General features: G+C 41.2%; 1 protein-coding gene across 3 annotated transcripts in view; it reads right to left on the bottom strand.

Annotated features, from left to right (window-relative positions):
* The window catches only part of cep104 (centrosomal protein 104), a 237202-nt gene that overhangs the window by 76098 nt on the left and 142406 nt on the right, over positions 1 to 18698 (bottom strand). For all 3 annotated transcript variants that reach the window (XR_013500551.1, XM_078239162.1, XM_078239163.1), the window contains 2 exons: positions 6456 to 6531; positions 437 to 545 (listed from right to left, as the gene is read on the bottom strand). Coding sequence is in view for 2 of the 3 variants with exons in the window: in XM_078239162.1 (XP_078095288.1) it covers positions 437 to 545; positions 6456 to 6531 (185 nt within the window). In the remaining variant the exon portion in view is untranslated. The remainder of the gene's footprint in view (positions 1 to 436; positions 546 to 6455; positions 6532 to 18698) is intronic.

The following is an 18698-nucleotide window of genomic DNA, read 5'->3' as shown; positions in this document are numbered from 1 at the left end:
ATTAAGAATTAAGTATAAACATCAACAGAATTTGATATGAAGTACTTGGACCAAAACACATTTATCTGAAGACCTGTTGTCTTAAACAGGCCAAGTTTGAGGCTGCTTGTGCATAGAATAGGATATTGATAACTGGCTAGAATCCAGAAGGACAACATTTACATATTACTACTGTTTACCAAGACCTGCACAAAATTACACACTTTCGATATAAACTCATTAAAAACTTTCAAAAACTAGTAAAAGTAGGTTTCAATGCGCAGGAGAAGTACAAAATGAAACACTGATTACATAAATAGAACCAACGGAAATGCACTCAATGGTCTGTGTACCAATAAGTGGTGTTTGTATTCAGTACCTAAATATATTCTTTAAAAATGCTACAAGTATTATTGACCTGCAGGTCAAGTGAAAATTGCCAAAGAATTCTTCATACCTGTTTGCAATGCTCACAACGTCTCAACATTGGACAGTGTTTCCAGTAATGGATGTCCAAGCCTTCATCAGTAAACATTTCATCCCTTTCCCCGCAGAATATGCATAAACTGAAAGATGAAAAGAGATATCACAAATTAATTCTGTAAGTAAAAGAATGGCCATTACATTACCATTTAAATTATTACAGGCTGATCTTTGGATTTTCCAGTATGTAAATTTAGAGACACAATTGGATCAGATTGCTTGTCTGAAGATGCAGCTGAAGGACAATGCAGTACGAATTTAATTTCATGGCCCCAGTACAAAGCTATGACAAACGTTCATTTGAAAGAAGGTGAACCCCAAGTCCAACTAGTAAACCTAGTTCAAAAAGGATTAAATTAGGACTTTTCATTTGATGGTACAGAACTTGAGTATTGCTGAAAAAAAATCTGTCAAAGCTTTTCATCTTGCACTCATCAGGACAAGAATACTAATTGCAAAGGAAGCAACAATTTTCTTTAAATTCATAACCAGGCAGGTCAACTCCGTTCAAAGCTTTGCCATGTGGAATGGTTGCCCCCAAACTTTTGTAGAGTTGAAAAAGGTGCAAAGGACAGGGCATTTAAACAAAAATTTGACAGCGAAATGTTCTTAGGTGCTTTCTCCATGGCAGCATCTCTACTGGAACCAACCAATCAGCCGTTTCTTCTCATCCAATTATTCCCTTCACAATTGGCATCCTTGCCAAATCTGCTCTGATGAATGCAAGACAAAAAGTTTTAACAGCATGTCTTTTGTTTTTAGAAATTACATTGGCTTGATAGTGAGTTCTAAAATAAAACTGCATCAGTACACCTTGTACAAACCTCATTTACATTTAGCATCTAAGCCTCCTCAAACATCCTCTCTTCTCTGCACAAGACATGTGGCCAAAGTAAGACCATGACCCTATCAGTCCAAAAATGTTGCTGCTATCCACATGTACAGAGCCAATTACGTGCACAGTACAAGTGCTTGAAGGAAATCCATGTTTATTATTCAGTTTGGAGCATCCTGATCATGTTCGTTTGCTGTGTTCTTTTTTTCATATTGTTTTTGCCAAAATCTTCACAGGCAGGAAATTAAAAGACAAGACAGATCTGGGGAGAATACTTTCGGTGCAAATGCAGATCACCAACAAGAATCAAAAATGTATAGGCAGAGAGGCTATTTATTATCAATAATGATAATCATATCTTGCAGGAACATCAGGACCACTCACTAATGACGACTGAAAACTATCATATAATTTGTATGAAATACCAATTCATGATTCTGACTGAGCATTGTGTTCACTGACACAATTCATTATTCTGTGAAACCTTTAAGGAGAGTTTTTGAACAATCTTTCATCTTTGCCCACGTTTAAAGTTGAGAATACAAAACAAGATTGTGCATAAAATTTACCACCGAGTTAGAGAGTGGGAACGTATGGATATGAGAATAGCATGTAGATGCATCAGGCATGGTCCTTAATTTGGGTTACATGGGGTTGCTGCTCCAGGACACTGGCAGCAATTGGATTGAGGAGTCAGAAGGTCTGCAGCATTGATAGGATTTTGCAGTGTGGGCTGGGGACTTAATGGTCACAGGTCAATGTGGGGAGGAAACAGAGTACTTGGCAGAACTGTGGACAAGGATCCAGAGATTATGGGGAGCAGGAATTTGGGAACGGCTGGTGGATTCTTGTATCCATGTAGATGTGAGGGAGGATATAGGCCTCAGAGCACTGGGGATAGGTTAAGGATGTACTGGATCTGGCAGCAGTGGTGTGCATCTTTGTAAGGATCGAAATCGATATTAAACCTAAATACCTGAACAATGGGATCCAGTCTAAGAGGAGGATTTCCCTGATCTGACAATGTCTGAGAATACATGATCATATTTGAATTACTGGTCAGTTGGGGACGATGGTCACATGAGAAACCAACTATGTGTTTTAAGCACATATTCCCTCAGCAGAATAGATGACAAGTAATTGAGAGATTGTTCCTCTTTAGCTTTACCCACCTTGCAAGATTTTGAACCCAGTTTGCTATTATTTGACTCTCTCTCCATGTACATAAGAGATTTTAAAGAACTCAACTCCCCAGCTGTCTCCAGATGAACAAATAGAACATACATATGCAGTTTTAAACTTCAACAGTGAAAGATTACCAACTGAAAGCCGCAAAACAATCAGATTCAGCCTGACATCAGCTGTGCCACTAAACTACAGACTTTCACCAGAAGAATGTGGAGGCTTTGGAGAGGGTACAGAAAGGATTTACCAGAATGTTGTCTGATTATGGAGAGCATTAGCTATGAGGAGAGGTTGGAGAAACTTGATTTGCTCTCACTGGAACAACAGAGATTGAGGGGCGACCTGATAGAAGTCTACAAGATTATGAGGGGCATGGACAGAGCGGATAGTCAGAAGCTTTTTCCCAGGGTGGAAGAGTCAATTACTTGGGGGGGGGGGGGGGGGGGTGCGAGCGCGCGGCATAGGTTTAAGGTGCGAGGGGCAAAGTTTAAAGATGTATGAGGCAAGGTTTTTTTTTAAACAGAGGGTGGTGACTTGTAGAATACAATTCTGGTTTTCATGGCCCTCACTGCCTCGTGGATGCCATGTTTTGAGCCTTTAAATGGGCTTTGAATCCATCTCATTTAGCATGATGCTACTGCCAATAAGCTGGATGCAGGGCATCCACAATGATTTACAAGTGCAGTGGTCACTCAGATTAATACTGTCACCAGCAGACCATTTGCTACAGGTAGATTGGTGGAGAAGTAGGTTTTTCCCTCTTGTTGGTTCTCTTACCACTTGCCACAAACCCAATCTGGCAGATTTATCTTTTAACGCTCAGCCAGTAATAGTTCCACCAACCAATCATGCCGATGGAATGAAGCTCCCCCAGGAATACGTTCAGTTACCCTCAGTGCTTCCTTCAAGTGGTTTTCAACAAGGAAGTACTGATTCATCAGCTGAGGGAAGTCAGTAAATGGTAACCAGCAGGAGGTTTCCTTGTCTGTTTGACCTGATGCCTTGTGACTTCATTGGGATCAAAGTCAATGTTGAGGATGTTCAGGGCAACTCCCTCTTGACTGAATAACTCTGCGTTGTCACCTTTTGCCTAATTTGCCAGTGGGATAGGACACAAACAGGAATGATAATGGAGGAGTATAGGATATTGTTTATGATGATTCTGAGAGTATGACTAGTTCAGGCTATTGCTTCATTAGCCTATGTGTCAACATAAGTCCCCAAATGTTAGCAAACAGGAAGAGGACTTCAGTGTCAATTGGGTATGGTTAACCACATTGTGTTGATGTGGACTCAGGCTAGACCAGGTAATGGCAATAAAACAATAATAAAGCAGATGGGTTTTTGCAACAATCCAATAGTTTCATGATCTTTCACTGTTGAAGTTTAAAACTGCATATGTATGTTCTATTTGTTCATCTGGAGACAGCTGGGGAGTTGAGTTCTTTAAAATCTCTTATGTACATGGAGAGAGAGTCAAATAATAGCAAACTGGGTTCAAAATCTTGCACGGTGGGTAAAGCTAAAGAGGAACAATCTCTCAATTACTTGTCATCTATTCTGCTGTGGGAATATGTGCTTAAAACACGTGATTGGTTTCTCATGTGACCACCCTCCCCATCTGCCTGGTTTTACTCTTATTTGTCCTTCCTGTAGCAGTTTGATACAACTGATTGGCTTGCGAGTTAACCACATTGTGTTGATGTGGACTTAGGCTAGATCAGGTAATGGCAATAAAACAATAATAAAGCAAATGGGTTTTTGCAACAATCCAATAGTTTCATGATCATTATTAATGAAGCTAGCATTTCATTCCAAATTTATTAATTGAGTTTAAATTCCTTCAGCTGCTGTGGTGGGATTTGAACTCCTGTCTGTTGCATTAGCACGGGTCTCTGGATTACTAGTCCAGTAACATTACCACTATGCTACTATTCCCAATGGTTGGCATGACAATTAAAATAACAATAATCCTGCTGCTTATGCATACAGCACATAAATGTTACAGTCTCTGGTGCCAATTTAATTGTCACTTCATTGGATCACAGGGATTCAATTGTCTTGGTTCTAATGATATAGCTACTTAATAATTTCTTGCACTTAAACAGCACTGCAAGACACCAAGCAAAGCGGAGAGAAATTAGGAGGCTAAAGAACAAAAAAAAGTGAATTAATCATGGTAAACGTGCAAGGTTATGGAGATATGGTGAGGATTGGGTCTGGGTAAGATGCTTTCACACAGTTGGTGCAGACTCAATGGGCCGAACGGTAGGGATTTTATCAGCAATAACTTACGGTGTGGAAAAGTTTAGGGTGTGCTTTCTAAGGAATAGAGCAGTTTTGGATGAAGAGAAGGTTGGATGGACAAGATGGCTGGTAATATCAATAATTGTGGGGAAGTCTGTGATAAGGATACAAAGGCTTTGAGGCAGCAGTAGCACTTTTGGACAAGATGAATGGCTGAGGATGATGGGGAAGAAACTGCAGAAGTAGAATGGTGAAGACATGGTGAGACAAAGTGAGGGTGAGATGGAAGTCTGGGGATAGGAAGAGGTCAGGGAGGGAGTGGTAGCTATTGAGATGCTCTCAGTATTATAGCCAAGAAGTCCAACAGTTCTTTGCAGACATGTGGATTAGGGTGAAGTCTAAGGAGTTTGGATTCCTTTCTCTTGTTCAAGAACGCTCTGGAGTAGTACGTGGTTTTGGTTAGAAAAAGGTTTAAAAGTACTACTTGAGCTGGCCTCATCCTTTCAACAAACATTTTGATATCCTGGAGGTGAATAACATTTCCATATTCATCATCTCGCCCAGATATAAACAGCAATCATTTGGGTAACGTAGAGAGAGCGACAGAAATACATAGAACCCATATCTTTGTTTCAGATTGAGGGGAATGGAAGAGGAGTATGTGCACACATCTGTGTGTGCAAGCAGGGTAAAGAAAACAGGAAAAATGAGCTCACAAATAAATAAGTAACAGCAACATCTGATGTTACATTGTAATTACAAAGCTGCAATACAGTCTTGTGGATCAGGTGACTTTAATCTGACCATGCATGCAATATTAGAACAAGTAAATGAAATTTCTGTCACTTTAGGAAAGGGCTAATATTCTTCAATTCTTTAGACAAGCAGTTGCCAAATTACTAACAAAACGTTCAATGGGTTCTAGCTGGCAAGTTGTCAAGCACTGTAGATAAATAATGCATACAACATTTGATAAAAAATAAGGTACCCATTTCTTGGCCCACATTCTGCAAAAAGCCTGTTTAATCCAGGACAATTTCCCATCGACTTGAGACAATAGCCCATTCACAGTTTCAGCAGACATAAAGACTGCTCTGAAATATGACTTGCATTTGCCACTATAATCTGTCCAAACTATGAATTTAAACTGGTTTTCAGGCAGACTTCGTGCCAGGACTGATGGAGGCACATTACCAGTATTGACTGGCAGTGGACAGACAAGCCCAAACTTTCCACACCAGCTGATTCCGAGACCTGTTTGCTTCCAATCCAGAGTAAAATATTCCACTCTCTCATCCTACGTTCAAACCTGAAAGTTTTGGAATAAATCAGCCGAACGTTTACACCAAAATACAGAACAGCATATGAATACATGGGAATCTGAGGCCAAGTACCCCATCGAGAGCTGAAAATTACCTACCAAGCAGGCCTTGTTCAGTAATAAATATCAGACATTAGTAGCCGCAGTTTAAAGGCACAGGACACTGAAAAAACTGACCGTTCACAACAACTAAATTTTAAATGGTCACATTGATCCGAAATTCTCTAACTCCACTCATACTTCTACTTATTGACAATAGAGGCACTTGTGTGCTTTCAACTGATCCTTGTGTGGATATACAATGGCACTCAGTCTGCTTAAGTTGATGAAGAAATTGAACCAAAGGCTTTGAGCAACGGAGGCTGGATGAAAATGAGTTACAGACAAAGTAAAATGTGGACTTACTTATCCAAATAATTTGCCACTGAAGTCTGGTCATCTCGCACCTCTGGCTGTGGAGCTGAAGCTTTATTTCCGCGATCTACGAAAAAGAAATGCTTTTCATAAACAACAATTATATTTTCAGTCATCAATTTCGACTAAAACTAATTTCAAATATCATAAGATACTTCAAACTCAGATTAACTAATGGATGCATAAACACATCACATCTACCATAGGTTAGTCAGTTATATCGAACCTCATTCACTTTGGCATTTAGTTCTAAGCTAAGGAAGTTCACTAACTGGACTCGAGAAGGAAATTGATAGATATTCTATCACAGAATTTTGAGCTGAAGCGAGCAATCAGAACATACCGCCGTTTGTATGGCAGGATACTTATTTTCTCTCTCCATAAGTGTACTGAAGTCCCAACTTAATTTGAACAGTTATACCAGGCTGATAAAATATCTGATTTTATCTCCTTTGCTTTGGGGGAATGGTCATCTTCAATTTGACTATGCACTTGATAATGTATTGTTTGTGCCCTACAATGCAGTGCAGAACTGATTAACAAGGCAACTGAGGCCAAGGTATTGTGCAAGAGAAAATCAAAGTATGCTGTGAGTTGAGGTGTTGCTTTTTCTTTTGTCAATTGTTGTCAACCCATTTATTGCAAAATTAAAACCCGTTGAAAAAGTTTGTATACATATTGCAGAAATATCTATCCTCTAAAAATATTACATTATTACATGTTCTATTGTCTAATATAAGAGAATCCAAAGTTTAAGACAATATTAGGTTAATAAACAGTTACAAGCTACTTGATCCACTCATGTCAGACCACATGCACCCATAGGGTACGATATAAATTAATTTTTGAAACAAGTACAAGCTCCTTGCAAACAAATTACAGACATAAAAAGCTGGATGGAATTTAATCCTCAAGTATTCTTGAACACCTCAAGTTATAGATGACCTAGATTATTGTCAAGACAAATTCTTGCCATGTTACCCTGCTACAATTCATGTAAGTGGTTCCAAGACTTTTCGTGCTACATAAATATATCCAACTAAAGCTGTTTTTGTATTTATGGACTACCACTGTCCAATGGGCAACACTCCAAAAATTCAAGAGTATGACCTACTATGAATGTATTAAAAAGGGCAAACTCCATGCCCCCAACAACATCAAGACCATGACATTTCCTTTGCCACTAATGCAACCATTGTATATGGGTGGAGCAAAACAAAATGAGGAGACCCGTTCTTGTTGATCTTCTAATGGGCTCGATAGAAACTAGGGGCACATAGCCAAAGAGCAACGTGGAGAACAGTACTACAGTTCACAGGTCTCTGCTTCATCACCATTCTCAAGGCATTCGGTGTCAAAAATATCTCTTTATATTGGCATAACTCAACTAACCTAATGAACTGACATTAGTTTAAAAATTTACATACAAAAAACAAGTACCCAACTTGCATTGTACAATCCACACTATAATACAACCATATGGCTGAGATTACTTTATAAAACTTCATGGATGGTTTATGATCTAATTTAAACCCAATAAATTCTGATTCAGTTTGGTAATATAGTCTACGACACTTACTCTCACCTGTCATTTGGTCTCCCATCGCCAGCACTCAAAGGATAGCAAACTATCCAAAGACAGGCCAAATTGCAAGTAGGAAACTAAGTGACTGCTGAACTAAAAAGGAAAGAAAGGCAGACTTGTGTTTATATAGCACCTTTTGTGACCTCAAGATGTCCCGTTGTGCTTTATAATCAACCAAATACTTTTGAAGTTCTAAGGTAGGAAAATGTGACAGCTAATTTGCACACAATCAAACTTTCACAATAGCAATGTTAACACAACCAGATCATTGGTTTTGATGCTGATTGAAAGATAAATGCTGGCCAGGACACTAACTCCACTGCTCTTCAAAATAGTGGCAAAGGATCGTCCATTTCCACCAAAGGCAGATACAGCCTTAGTTTAACATTTCATGAAATACGGGGACCTCTGACCTGCAGACACCAGACACCTGTACTGGAGTGTCAGCCTAGATTTTTGCACTCAAGTCTCTGGGAGTTGGGCTTAATTCATATCACTGACTCAGAGGGAAGGTTCTATCAGCTGATGGTTGACACTGGACTGAAAACATTTGACTCAACAATGTTACAACTAAGGAGTTTATTGAGAATAAAGTATTTGCAGATATAGAAATAACGATTGATGCTATCTTCAGAGTTTAAATAGTCAAAATAGGAAAAACAATACAGATTTTTCACACTTGTGGTATGTCATGTTTGCTTAGAGCCAGGATACTGCAGTCAAGTCTAAACAATAATAAATGGTGCAATTATAAACAGAAAATCCTGAAAATACTCAGGCAAGACAACATCAGCAGAGAGAGAAACAGTGTAATCTTAGGTCACTATATCAGTCATCAGACCACAATGAAGATGAAAGGAAAGCAACTTTTGCTTCATGCTCCCACAGATGCTGTCTGCCCTGCTGAGTTGAGAATTTTCTGTTTTCATTTCAGATTTCCAGCATCTGCAGCATTTTATTTTTGCATTAGTATTTGGTGAAAGTCCAAGAAATAATCCTTCTACTTATAGTTGATGTAACTACTCTTCCAGTACAGTCTCTGGTTTTGCTCAGGGAAGGGCTTGACAAAAGGAGGAAATGCTGACGACGTCAGTATGACTTAGCACCATTACACTCAGGTTACATTTTAAATATACTAAAACAAATGGGAGCGTGTTCTTTATTCAGACACCAGTCAATAGGCAAATGTTTTATAGCAGCTTTGGGGGTTTAAATTTTCCAGAATTAATTTCCAGCATCAGTTTGACTCAATTAGTAGCAACTTCAGAGTTAAAGGCTAGTGGGGTTAAGAATATAATCTACTCTGACATTCCAGTGCAGTTGTGAAACAGTGGTGCACTAACATACTTTCAAATATGTACCCAGGCAACCTCCTACTCGTAGTACTGATGTCTTGCACTCCAAAACTAGCTGTGCTGTTAGCCACACTGTTCCAAGACAATTAAAAGACTGGCATTTATCCATGATTGTGAACAATTGCCCATCTATGCCCTGCCCACAAGAAGCAGAATAAATCTATTCCAGCCAATTATAGAATCCTACAGTGCAGAAGGTGGTCATTCGGCCCAGACTGTCCTCAAGGACTGTGCACAGACCATAATCCCACCCAGGCCCTATCCCTATGTATTTACCCTAGCTAGTGCCCCTGACACCAAGGGGCAATTTAGCATGGCCAATCCACCTAACCCACACTTCTTTGGACTGTGGGAGGAAACCGGAGCACCCGGAGGAAACACACGCAGCCAACGGGAGAATGTGCAGACAGTGACCCAAGCTGGGGCTCGAACCTGGATCCCTGGCGCTGAGGCAGCTGTGCTAACCACTGTGCCACCCATACCTCATAGTTCTCCCACTAGTGCACTCAGTTAGCAAAGTAATGGAAAGCATCACTGACAGTGCTACCAAATGGCACTTGCTCATCAATATCCTGCAAAGTCTTTTGTACTAACATCTGGGGATTAGTGGCAAAATTGGGAGAGCTGTTTCACAAACTATTCAAGCAAATTACAGAAAATGTCCCAGACACCACCATCACCATCCATGGATATGTGTTGCCCCACCGACAGACCCAGCAGAGGAGGCAGCACAGCGGTATCCAAGTGGGAGGGAGCTCCCCCTGGGAGTGCTCAACGTTGACTCTGGACCTCTTGAAGTCTCATGGCACCAGGTCTAACATGGGCAAGGAAACCCCTTGCTGATTACCACATACCATCCCCCTCAGCTGATGAATCAGTACTCCTCCATGTTGAACACCACTTGGAGGAATCACTGAGGGTGACAAGGCCACAACATACCCTGGTGGGTGGACTTCAATGTCTATCACCAAGAATGGTTTGGTAGTACCATCCACCACAGACTGAGCTGTCCAGATTCCTAAAGTACATAACTGCCACACTAAGTCCATGGCAGATGCTGAAGGAACCAACAAGAGGAAAAAACATACTTGCCCTCATCCTCACCAACTTGCCACAGATGCATCTGTCCATGATAGTGACTACTGCACAGTCCTTGTGGAAATAAAATCTCGCACTCACATTAAGGAAACCTTCCACTGTGTTATGTGGCACTACCACTGTGCTAAATAGGATAAACTTCGAACAGATCTAGCAACTTGGCACCTGTGAGGTGCTGCGACCATCAGCAGCAGCAAAATTGTACTCAACCACAATCTGCAACCTCGTGGCTCAGCATTGGATAAGTACACGAATGGGAAAGGATTACAGGGATATGGGCCAAGCGCGGGCAATTGGGACTAGCTGGGAGGGCACCATGGTTGTCATGTACAGGTTGGGCCAAAAGACTGTTTCTATGCTGTATTGTTCTATGACTCTACATCCCCCACCATTACCACCAAGCCTAGTTCAATGAACAGTGCAGGAGGACATGCAAGGATCACTGCCAAGCACACCTAAAAATGAGCTGTTAACCCGGTGAAGCTACAACACATGACTACTTGTGTACCAAACATCATAAACAGCAAGTAATGGACAAAGTTAAGCAATTCCACAACCAACAGATCAGATCTAAGTCCTGCCGCACCTAGTCACGAATGGTAGTGGACAATTAAACAACTCTGAGGATGGGGATATTGGAGGCATCCTCCTCCAGTATGATGGGACATCCCAGCAGTGCAAAAGATATGGTTGAAGCATTCGCAACAATCTTCAGCAAGAAATGCTGAACTGCATGATCCATCTTGGCCTCTTCCCGAGGTCCCTGGCACCACACCTGTCCATTTTCAGCCAATCTGATTTACTCAACTTAAAATCAAGAAACGGATGAAGGCACTGGATACTGCAAAGGCTCTGAACCTTGACAATATTCCAGCAACAGTACTGAAGACTTGTGCTCCAAAACTTGTCACACCCCAAGTCAAGCTGTTTCAGTACAGCTACAACACTGGCATCTATCCAGGCAGTTGCCCAGGTATATCCTGTGCACAAGAAACAAGACAAATTCAACCCGGCCAATTCCCGCCCCTTCAGTCTCCTGTCAATCATTGCTGGAAGGAGTCATCAACAGCGCTATCAAGCAGTACTTGCTTCGCAATCACCTGCTCACTGACGCTCAGTTTGACTTGGAAATATATTGCTGTTCCTTCACTGTGGCTGTCAAATCCTGGCAATTCCTCTGTAATAGCACAGCATACCTACATCACAGGGACTGCAGCAGCTCGAGAATGCAGCTCACCACCACCTTCTCAAGGGCAACTAGGGATGATGATAAATGCTGGTCTAGCCAGCCATGCCCACATCTCAAATGAATGGAAGAAAATTAAAGAAGATAGTTGTGGTTGTTGGAGACCAGGACATCACCGCAGAAGTTGCTCAGGGAAGTGTCCTAGGCTCAACCATCTTCATCTGTATCATCAATGACCTTCCCTCTCGCTAATTTCAAAGTGTTCAGTAGCATCATAACTTGAGAAATACTTAAATAGTCCCTGCCCACAAGCAGCAAGACCTCGCTAATATTCACTTTTGGGCTGATTAAGCAAACAAGTGACATTCTCACCAGACAAGGGTCATATGAAGACCATCTCTAACAAGAGAGCTGCTAACCATGGCATTCGTTGAAATTATCAATGCTGAATTATTCACCATAACATCCTGGGGTGGGTTACCACTGACCATATACTTAATTGGACCCATAATATACATATGATGGCTACAAGAGAATGTCAGAACTGGCAATTCTGCAGTGTGGGACTCACTTCTTGACTCCGCAAAATCTACCATTTTCTACAAGGCACAAGTCAGGAATGTATTTGAATACACTCCATTTGCCTCGATGTGTGCGGATCCAAAAACACTCAAAAAGCTCAAAACCACTCGGGACAAAGCAGCCCATTTGATTGGTACCGCATCCTCCCACCACTTCATTCACTCCTTGCACCACCAGCATTAAGTGGCAACAGTGTGGATAATTAGCAAGATTCACTGCAGCAACTCGTCAAGTGTCAACTGGCTGCATCTTCCAAAGTCAAGGAGGGAAGCAGATGCATGGGAACAGCACCTCTGCAAGATCTGCTCTGAACCGCACAAGATCCTGACTTTGAACAAATAGTGACAAAGTTCCATGTCACTCATTTCATTACACCACTGTGGATGCATGTGCTAAATGAGCTGCAGTGGCTCAAGATGGCAGCTCACCACCACCTAAGGGCAATTAGGGATGAGGAACAAGTGCTAGCCTGGCCAGTGGCACACTCATCCCATTTTCATCCTTGTTTTCAAATCCCTTCGTGGCTTTGCCTATCCCTCTTTGTTATCTCCTCCAGACCCCCACACACAAATTTATCTATGCTTCTCTAATTCTGGTCTCTTCAGCATTCCCAATTATAATTGCTGCATTGGGAGCCATACCTGCAGCTGCCTCCACCCCTGCTCTGCAATTCGCCCCCTGCACCTTTCCACCTCACTTTTCTCCTTTTAATGCCTACCTCTTTGCCCAACCTTTTGGCTATCTCCTTCTGTGTCTCAGTATCATACACTTTTATAATTCCTGGGAACCGCCTTTGAACATTTCATCGTGCTAAAGGGGCTATAAGTTCTTGTCGCTGAACAAGTTAAAAAACACAGGATGCTAAAATGTTATCTGCAGGTGGAATTTAAAGATCCCCATATTGCTACCCAGAGGAAATGGAGGGGGCCGTGCAAGCGTAATTACAGACGGAATAATAAAGTGATCCATTGATAAAAGTTTGAGACCACAGGAGGCAATTTCCTCCATTTGGGCAGTCAGCCGGAGGAATGGACTTCCTGCCTTTGATAGAACCCAAGTGATTTTCATATTACATGGAGTGGGTTCTATAATGGACAGGTGATCCGCTCTGCAAGTTTACTACTTAACGTGAAAATTACATCATGATAACGTGCAAATTCTTTTTTGCAGTGCCATAGAATGAAGAGATAGATTCTATTTTCTCTGCTCCACATTTTAATGTGGGTGGGGATTAAAGACAAGAGTTTATAAAGTTAGACATGTTCGAGCTTTTGTTTCTTCCTGGTAAGAATTCAATGTTTAGTTGTCCATGTTTCATGCAGATTTCCCCCTCGTTTCAGTTGATGACCTCTTATCAAAATTTAAAATAAAAGTGACTCAGGGGTGGGTTGAGTTTCAAAATATTTGAAATTAAAAATCCAGCAAGCATATTAAAAACTCTGTGGCAAGTTGTTTTCGGAGGAGCTTAAAAAACATTCTCCTTAAACTCTGTAATACCTATTTTTGCATTTGTGTAATGATTTTCAAAAGGATTTAATATTGGTATATTACTCATCAGTACGCCTTATTTATATTTGCAGTGAAAGGAAGCTAGAATGAGCTCTTAAGGACCATTCATTGCAGGCTGGATGGAGTATAAAAGTGGGGATGTCTTACTATAGCTGTACAGGGCATTGGTGAGACCACAGTAGAGCACTGTGTACAGATCTTGCCTCCTCATTTAAGGAGGGACATAATTGCATTGCAAGTTGTTCAGAGACGGTCCACCATTTTGTTTCCTGGGATTAAGGGCTTGTCGCATGAAAAAAGGTTGAGCAGGTTGGGCATATACCCCTCGGAGTTTAGAAAAATGAGAGGTGATCTTATTGAAATACAAGATTCTAAGGTGGCTTGACAGGTTAGATGCTGAGAGGACGCTTCCCTTCATGGGTGAATCTAGAACTGGAGGCATAGTTGCAACGTAAGGGTTCTCCCATTTAAGAACTAGATAAGGAGGAATTTCTTCCTACAGAGGTCTGTTAATCTTTGGGATTCCCTACCTCAGAATTATTGACTATTTTTAAGGCTGAGTTAGATAGATTTTTGATCTATGAAGGAATCAAGGATGAGGGGCAGACGGAGTGGAGTTAAGGCTGCAATCACATCAGCCCATGATCCTATTGAATTGGGGAGCAAGGCTCAAAGGACAAATGGCCTACTCCTTGTAATAAGTCCTCGGAGGCGGAATTCCCTTCACCAAAATTCCTTCATTTACAAGATCCAACAACACTATACAGAGTGCTCTCAGTACGCGGTCTACATCCGGAATGCCAGAGGAACTACCGAGCATGGGGCTCCCTGATTGGACTATCAATTTGCCCCTTAATCAGGGAGTTCATATTCAAGCAGGCCAACCTCAATTGCCTGATTAAAGTCGTTACACTCCTCCTATTGCTATGCTCTTATTGAAACAGATGCCATAGTTATGCTGGGGTAGATAGCCACAATGCAAGCACAACGTATGAATCAGTGACAGTTTAGTTCAGCAGTGTCAGTTGACGGTGGATGCTCGCAGGAGGGCAGCTGTACCAAAATAAATATTTATTTTATTTATTTTCTTGAAAAGAGTTCATTACAACAAAAGCACATCAGGTAACTGTTAAATTGCAGTAATGTTCAGGAACTGCAAGATTTGGCGGTTGGTTAATTTGCCGTTGAAGTTCAAACTCACAGGGTGTGTCTGAATTGGCACCAGCATGAAAACAGGATTGGGTTATATTGTACATGGTATATGAGGCAGGTTGATTAATGGCCAATCTAACTTTGTAAATCAATACAGGTAGGATAAATAATCAGAGTGGACTATAAATATCATCTTGAATGTGTGTCAGTTTTCATTTCAGTTGGCATCCCGCATGGTTATATCATTGACTCTCTGAGCAACAGTAAAAATAACTCTAGTTTCACCTGGAACAAACTGACCAAGTTTTATTTTGTTCAACAGATGACCTCAAACAAATTTGTGAAAGAGCAAGAACTCATTTATAAGCGTACAAGTATACCAAGAAATATTGAGTCCATAAAGCTAAGATTGTGCACTGCATACATTCAATATAAAACTCAAACTGAACTAGCAAAAACAAACCTTTCAATTCTTACTCTTGTCTGAAGTGCAGCAAATTTACAAATAGTCCCCTTACTTCAGACTTGGATTTCCCAGTGATTCTTTGCACTACGTTCTCCATCACTACTGGTTATATAAACAGCTCTTGAAAATGTATCATTGTGGAAAAGTGATGTCAAATTGGTGCTGATTTTGCAGACATACTGTAACAGACGAACATGAAATAGAAGCGGAAGTAAGCCATTTGGCCACTTGAGCCTACTCCATCATTGAATACGATCACGGCCGACCTACCTGTGTTTCAAATTTCGTGCTCACATCTACCCCCGATAACTTTTGATTGCCTTGTTTAAGAAGAATCTGTTGCTTCCTTAAAAATATTCAATGACCCTATTTTACCACCTTCTATGGCAATATTCCAAAGTCTCACAACTCAGAAAAGATTTCGCCTCCTATCTATCCTATAAGGGACTCCTTTAATTTTAAAACATCCACAAGAGGTAACATCCTTTTCACATCCACCTCAAGGCCATTCAGGATCTTACATACTTCAATCAAGTCACTTCTCACTCTTCCAAACTCCAAGGGGAACAAGCCCAGTTAGTCCAAACTTTCCTTGTAAAACAACCATTCATTCCAGCTGTCAATCTAGTAAACTGCAGAACAACCGCCAATGCATTACATTTTTCTTAAATAAGGAGGCCAAAACTGCACAGTATTTGAGATGTGGTCTCACTCATGTCTTGTATAAATGAAGCATAACATCCTAGATGTCTCCTCTACATTGGGGAGACTAAACACAGACTAGGTGACCACTTTGCCAAACAGAAGGCGGCACAGTGGTTAGTACTGCTGCCTCACAGCGCCAGGGACTCGGGTTCGATTCCCGGCTTGGGTCACTCTCTGTACGGAGTCTACACATTCTCCCCATGTCTGCGTGGGTTTCCTCCAGGTGCTCCGGTTCCTGCTCACAGTCCGAAAGATGTGCTGGTTAAGATGCATGGGCCATGCTAAATTCTCCCTCAGTGTAACTGAACAGGCACCAGAGTGTGACAACTAAGGGATTTTTGCAGTAACTTCTTTGCAGTGTTAACGTAAGCCTACTTGCGACACTAATAAATAAACTTGAACTTAATCTTTGCTCATTCCGCAAACATGACCCCCCAACCTTGCCATTAATTGCCATTTTGAATTAGCTCTCATTCCCACTTGGCACGCTGAAGTGCTCCAGTGAAGCTCATGCAAGCTGGAGGAGCAGCATCTCATCTTCTGATTAGGCACATTACAGCTCTCAGGATTCAACGTTGAGTTTAACTTTAGACTCTGACCTTTCGCCTCCATCTTAAGCTTATGTTTAAAATATCCCATACATTTATGGGATCAATGCAATAACCCATCCCCCCCAAACCAGGCCATCTCTCTTGTGTTACGGTTGCTGCATCTTGTTGCAATCTCTCCCAAGTACATTTTAATATCCCAACATATTCCCCCCTCTCTTTAGTTCTGATATAGACCAAGGTGGACTCTGTTTCCCCTCCCTACAGATGCTGTCAGACTTGTTGAGTTTTTCCAGCATTTCCTGTTCTTCTTTCACATTTCAGTATTTTGCTTACTTTTGTGTTCAACTCCTCTCTTAATAAAGGAAAGGACTCCATTAGTCTTCTTGATTACGCGCTACATCAACATACTACCTTTTTGTGATGTGCTAGAACATCTAAATCCCACTGCACCTTGGAGTTCTGCAGTCATTCTCCATGTAACTGATACTTTGTTTTTTTATTCTTCCTGCCCACACTATACGCCATTTGTCGATTTTTGCCCACTTACTCATCTTATCTATATCCAACTGCAAATTCCTTATGCCGTCTTCAAAAAAAACTTACCTACCCATCTTTGTGTCATGTGCAAATTTAGCCACCATGCCTTTGCTCCCCTCATCTAAGTCTTTGATGTAAATTAGAAGAAGTTGAGGCCCCAGCGCAGATCCCTGTTAGATGCCTGTGGGACTCCACTAATCACATCTGTCAATCAGACAAAAACCCATTTATGCATACTCTGGTTTCTGCCAGCCAGCCAAGATTCTATACATGTTAATATGTTACCCCCTATGTCATGAGCTGCTATTTTCCGCAATAACCTTTGATGCTGCACCTTATGAAATGCCTTTTGGAAATCCAAGTACAGTACATCTACAGGTTCTCCTTTATCCACAGAACGTTACTCCGTCAAATAACTCTAATAAGTTAGAGTCATAGAGGCTTACAGCATGGAAACAGGCCCTTCAGCCCAACTTGTCCATGTCGCCCCTTTTTTTTTAAGCAACTAAGCGAGTCCCAGTTGCCCAAACTTGGCCCATATCCCTCGGTAGCCATCTTACACATGCAACAGTCTAAACGCTTTTTAAAAAAACAAAGTTGTATCAGCCTCTACTACTATCTCTGGCAGCTTGTTCCAGACACTCACCACCCTCTGTGAAAAGACTGTCCCTCTGGACACTTTTGTATCCTTCCCCTCTCACTTTAAACCTATACCCTTTAGTTTTAGACTCCCCTACCTCTGAGAAAAGATATTGACTATCTAGCTGATCTATGCCCCTCATTATTTTATAAACCTCTAGAAGACCACCCCTAAGCCTTCTACGCTCCAGAAACAAAAGTACCAGTCTATCCAGACTCTCCTTATAACTCAAACCACCAAGTCCTGGTAGCATCCTAGTAAATCTTTTCTACTCTCTTTCTAGTTTAATAATATCCTTTCTATGATAGGGTGACCAGAACTGTACACAGTATTCCATGTGTGGCTTACCAATGTCTTGTACAACGTCAACAAGTCGTCCCAACTCCTGTATTCAATGTTCTGACCAATGAAACCAAGCATGACGAATGCTTTCTACACCACTCTGTCCACCTGTGACTCCACTTTCAATGAGCTGTGAACATGTACCCCTAGATCTCTTTGTTCTATAACTCTCCCCAAAGCCCTACCATTAACTGAATATTGGTTAAATATAATTTCCCTTTCACAAAACCATGCTGACTCTCCTCAATTATCTTGAAGTTTTACAAGTGTCCAACTATAACCACCTCAAATGAACAATTCCAACACCACCCCACAGCAGACGTATAGTTTCCTGTTTACTGCCTCCCTGCCTTCTTTGATATTTGCTACTTTCCAGTCTGATGAAACGCTTCCAGAATTTAGGAAAATTATCAATGCATCTACTACCTTGTTCAGCACCTCTTTAAGAACCAATGATGAAGTCTATCAGAACGCGGAGACTTGTCAGCCTACTAGCTTGCTCAGGACCACATCCCTAGTGACTGTA

The sequence above is a fragment of the Mustelus asterias genome, chromosome 22 (genome assembly GCF_964213995.1).
Source record: "Mustelus asterias chromosome 22, sMusAst1.hap1.1, whole genome shotgun sequence".
NCBI classification, from domain to species: Eukaryota; Metazoa; Chordata; class Chondrichthyes; order Carcharhiniformes; family Triakidae; genus Mustelus; species Mustelus asterias.
Note: the sequence above shows the minus strand (reverse complement) of the source record. Positions and strands in the feature narration are given on the sequence as shown.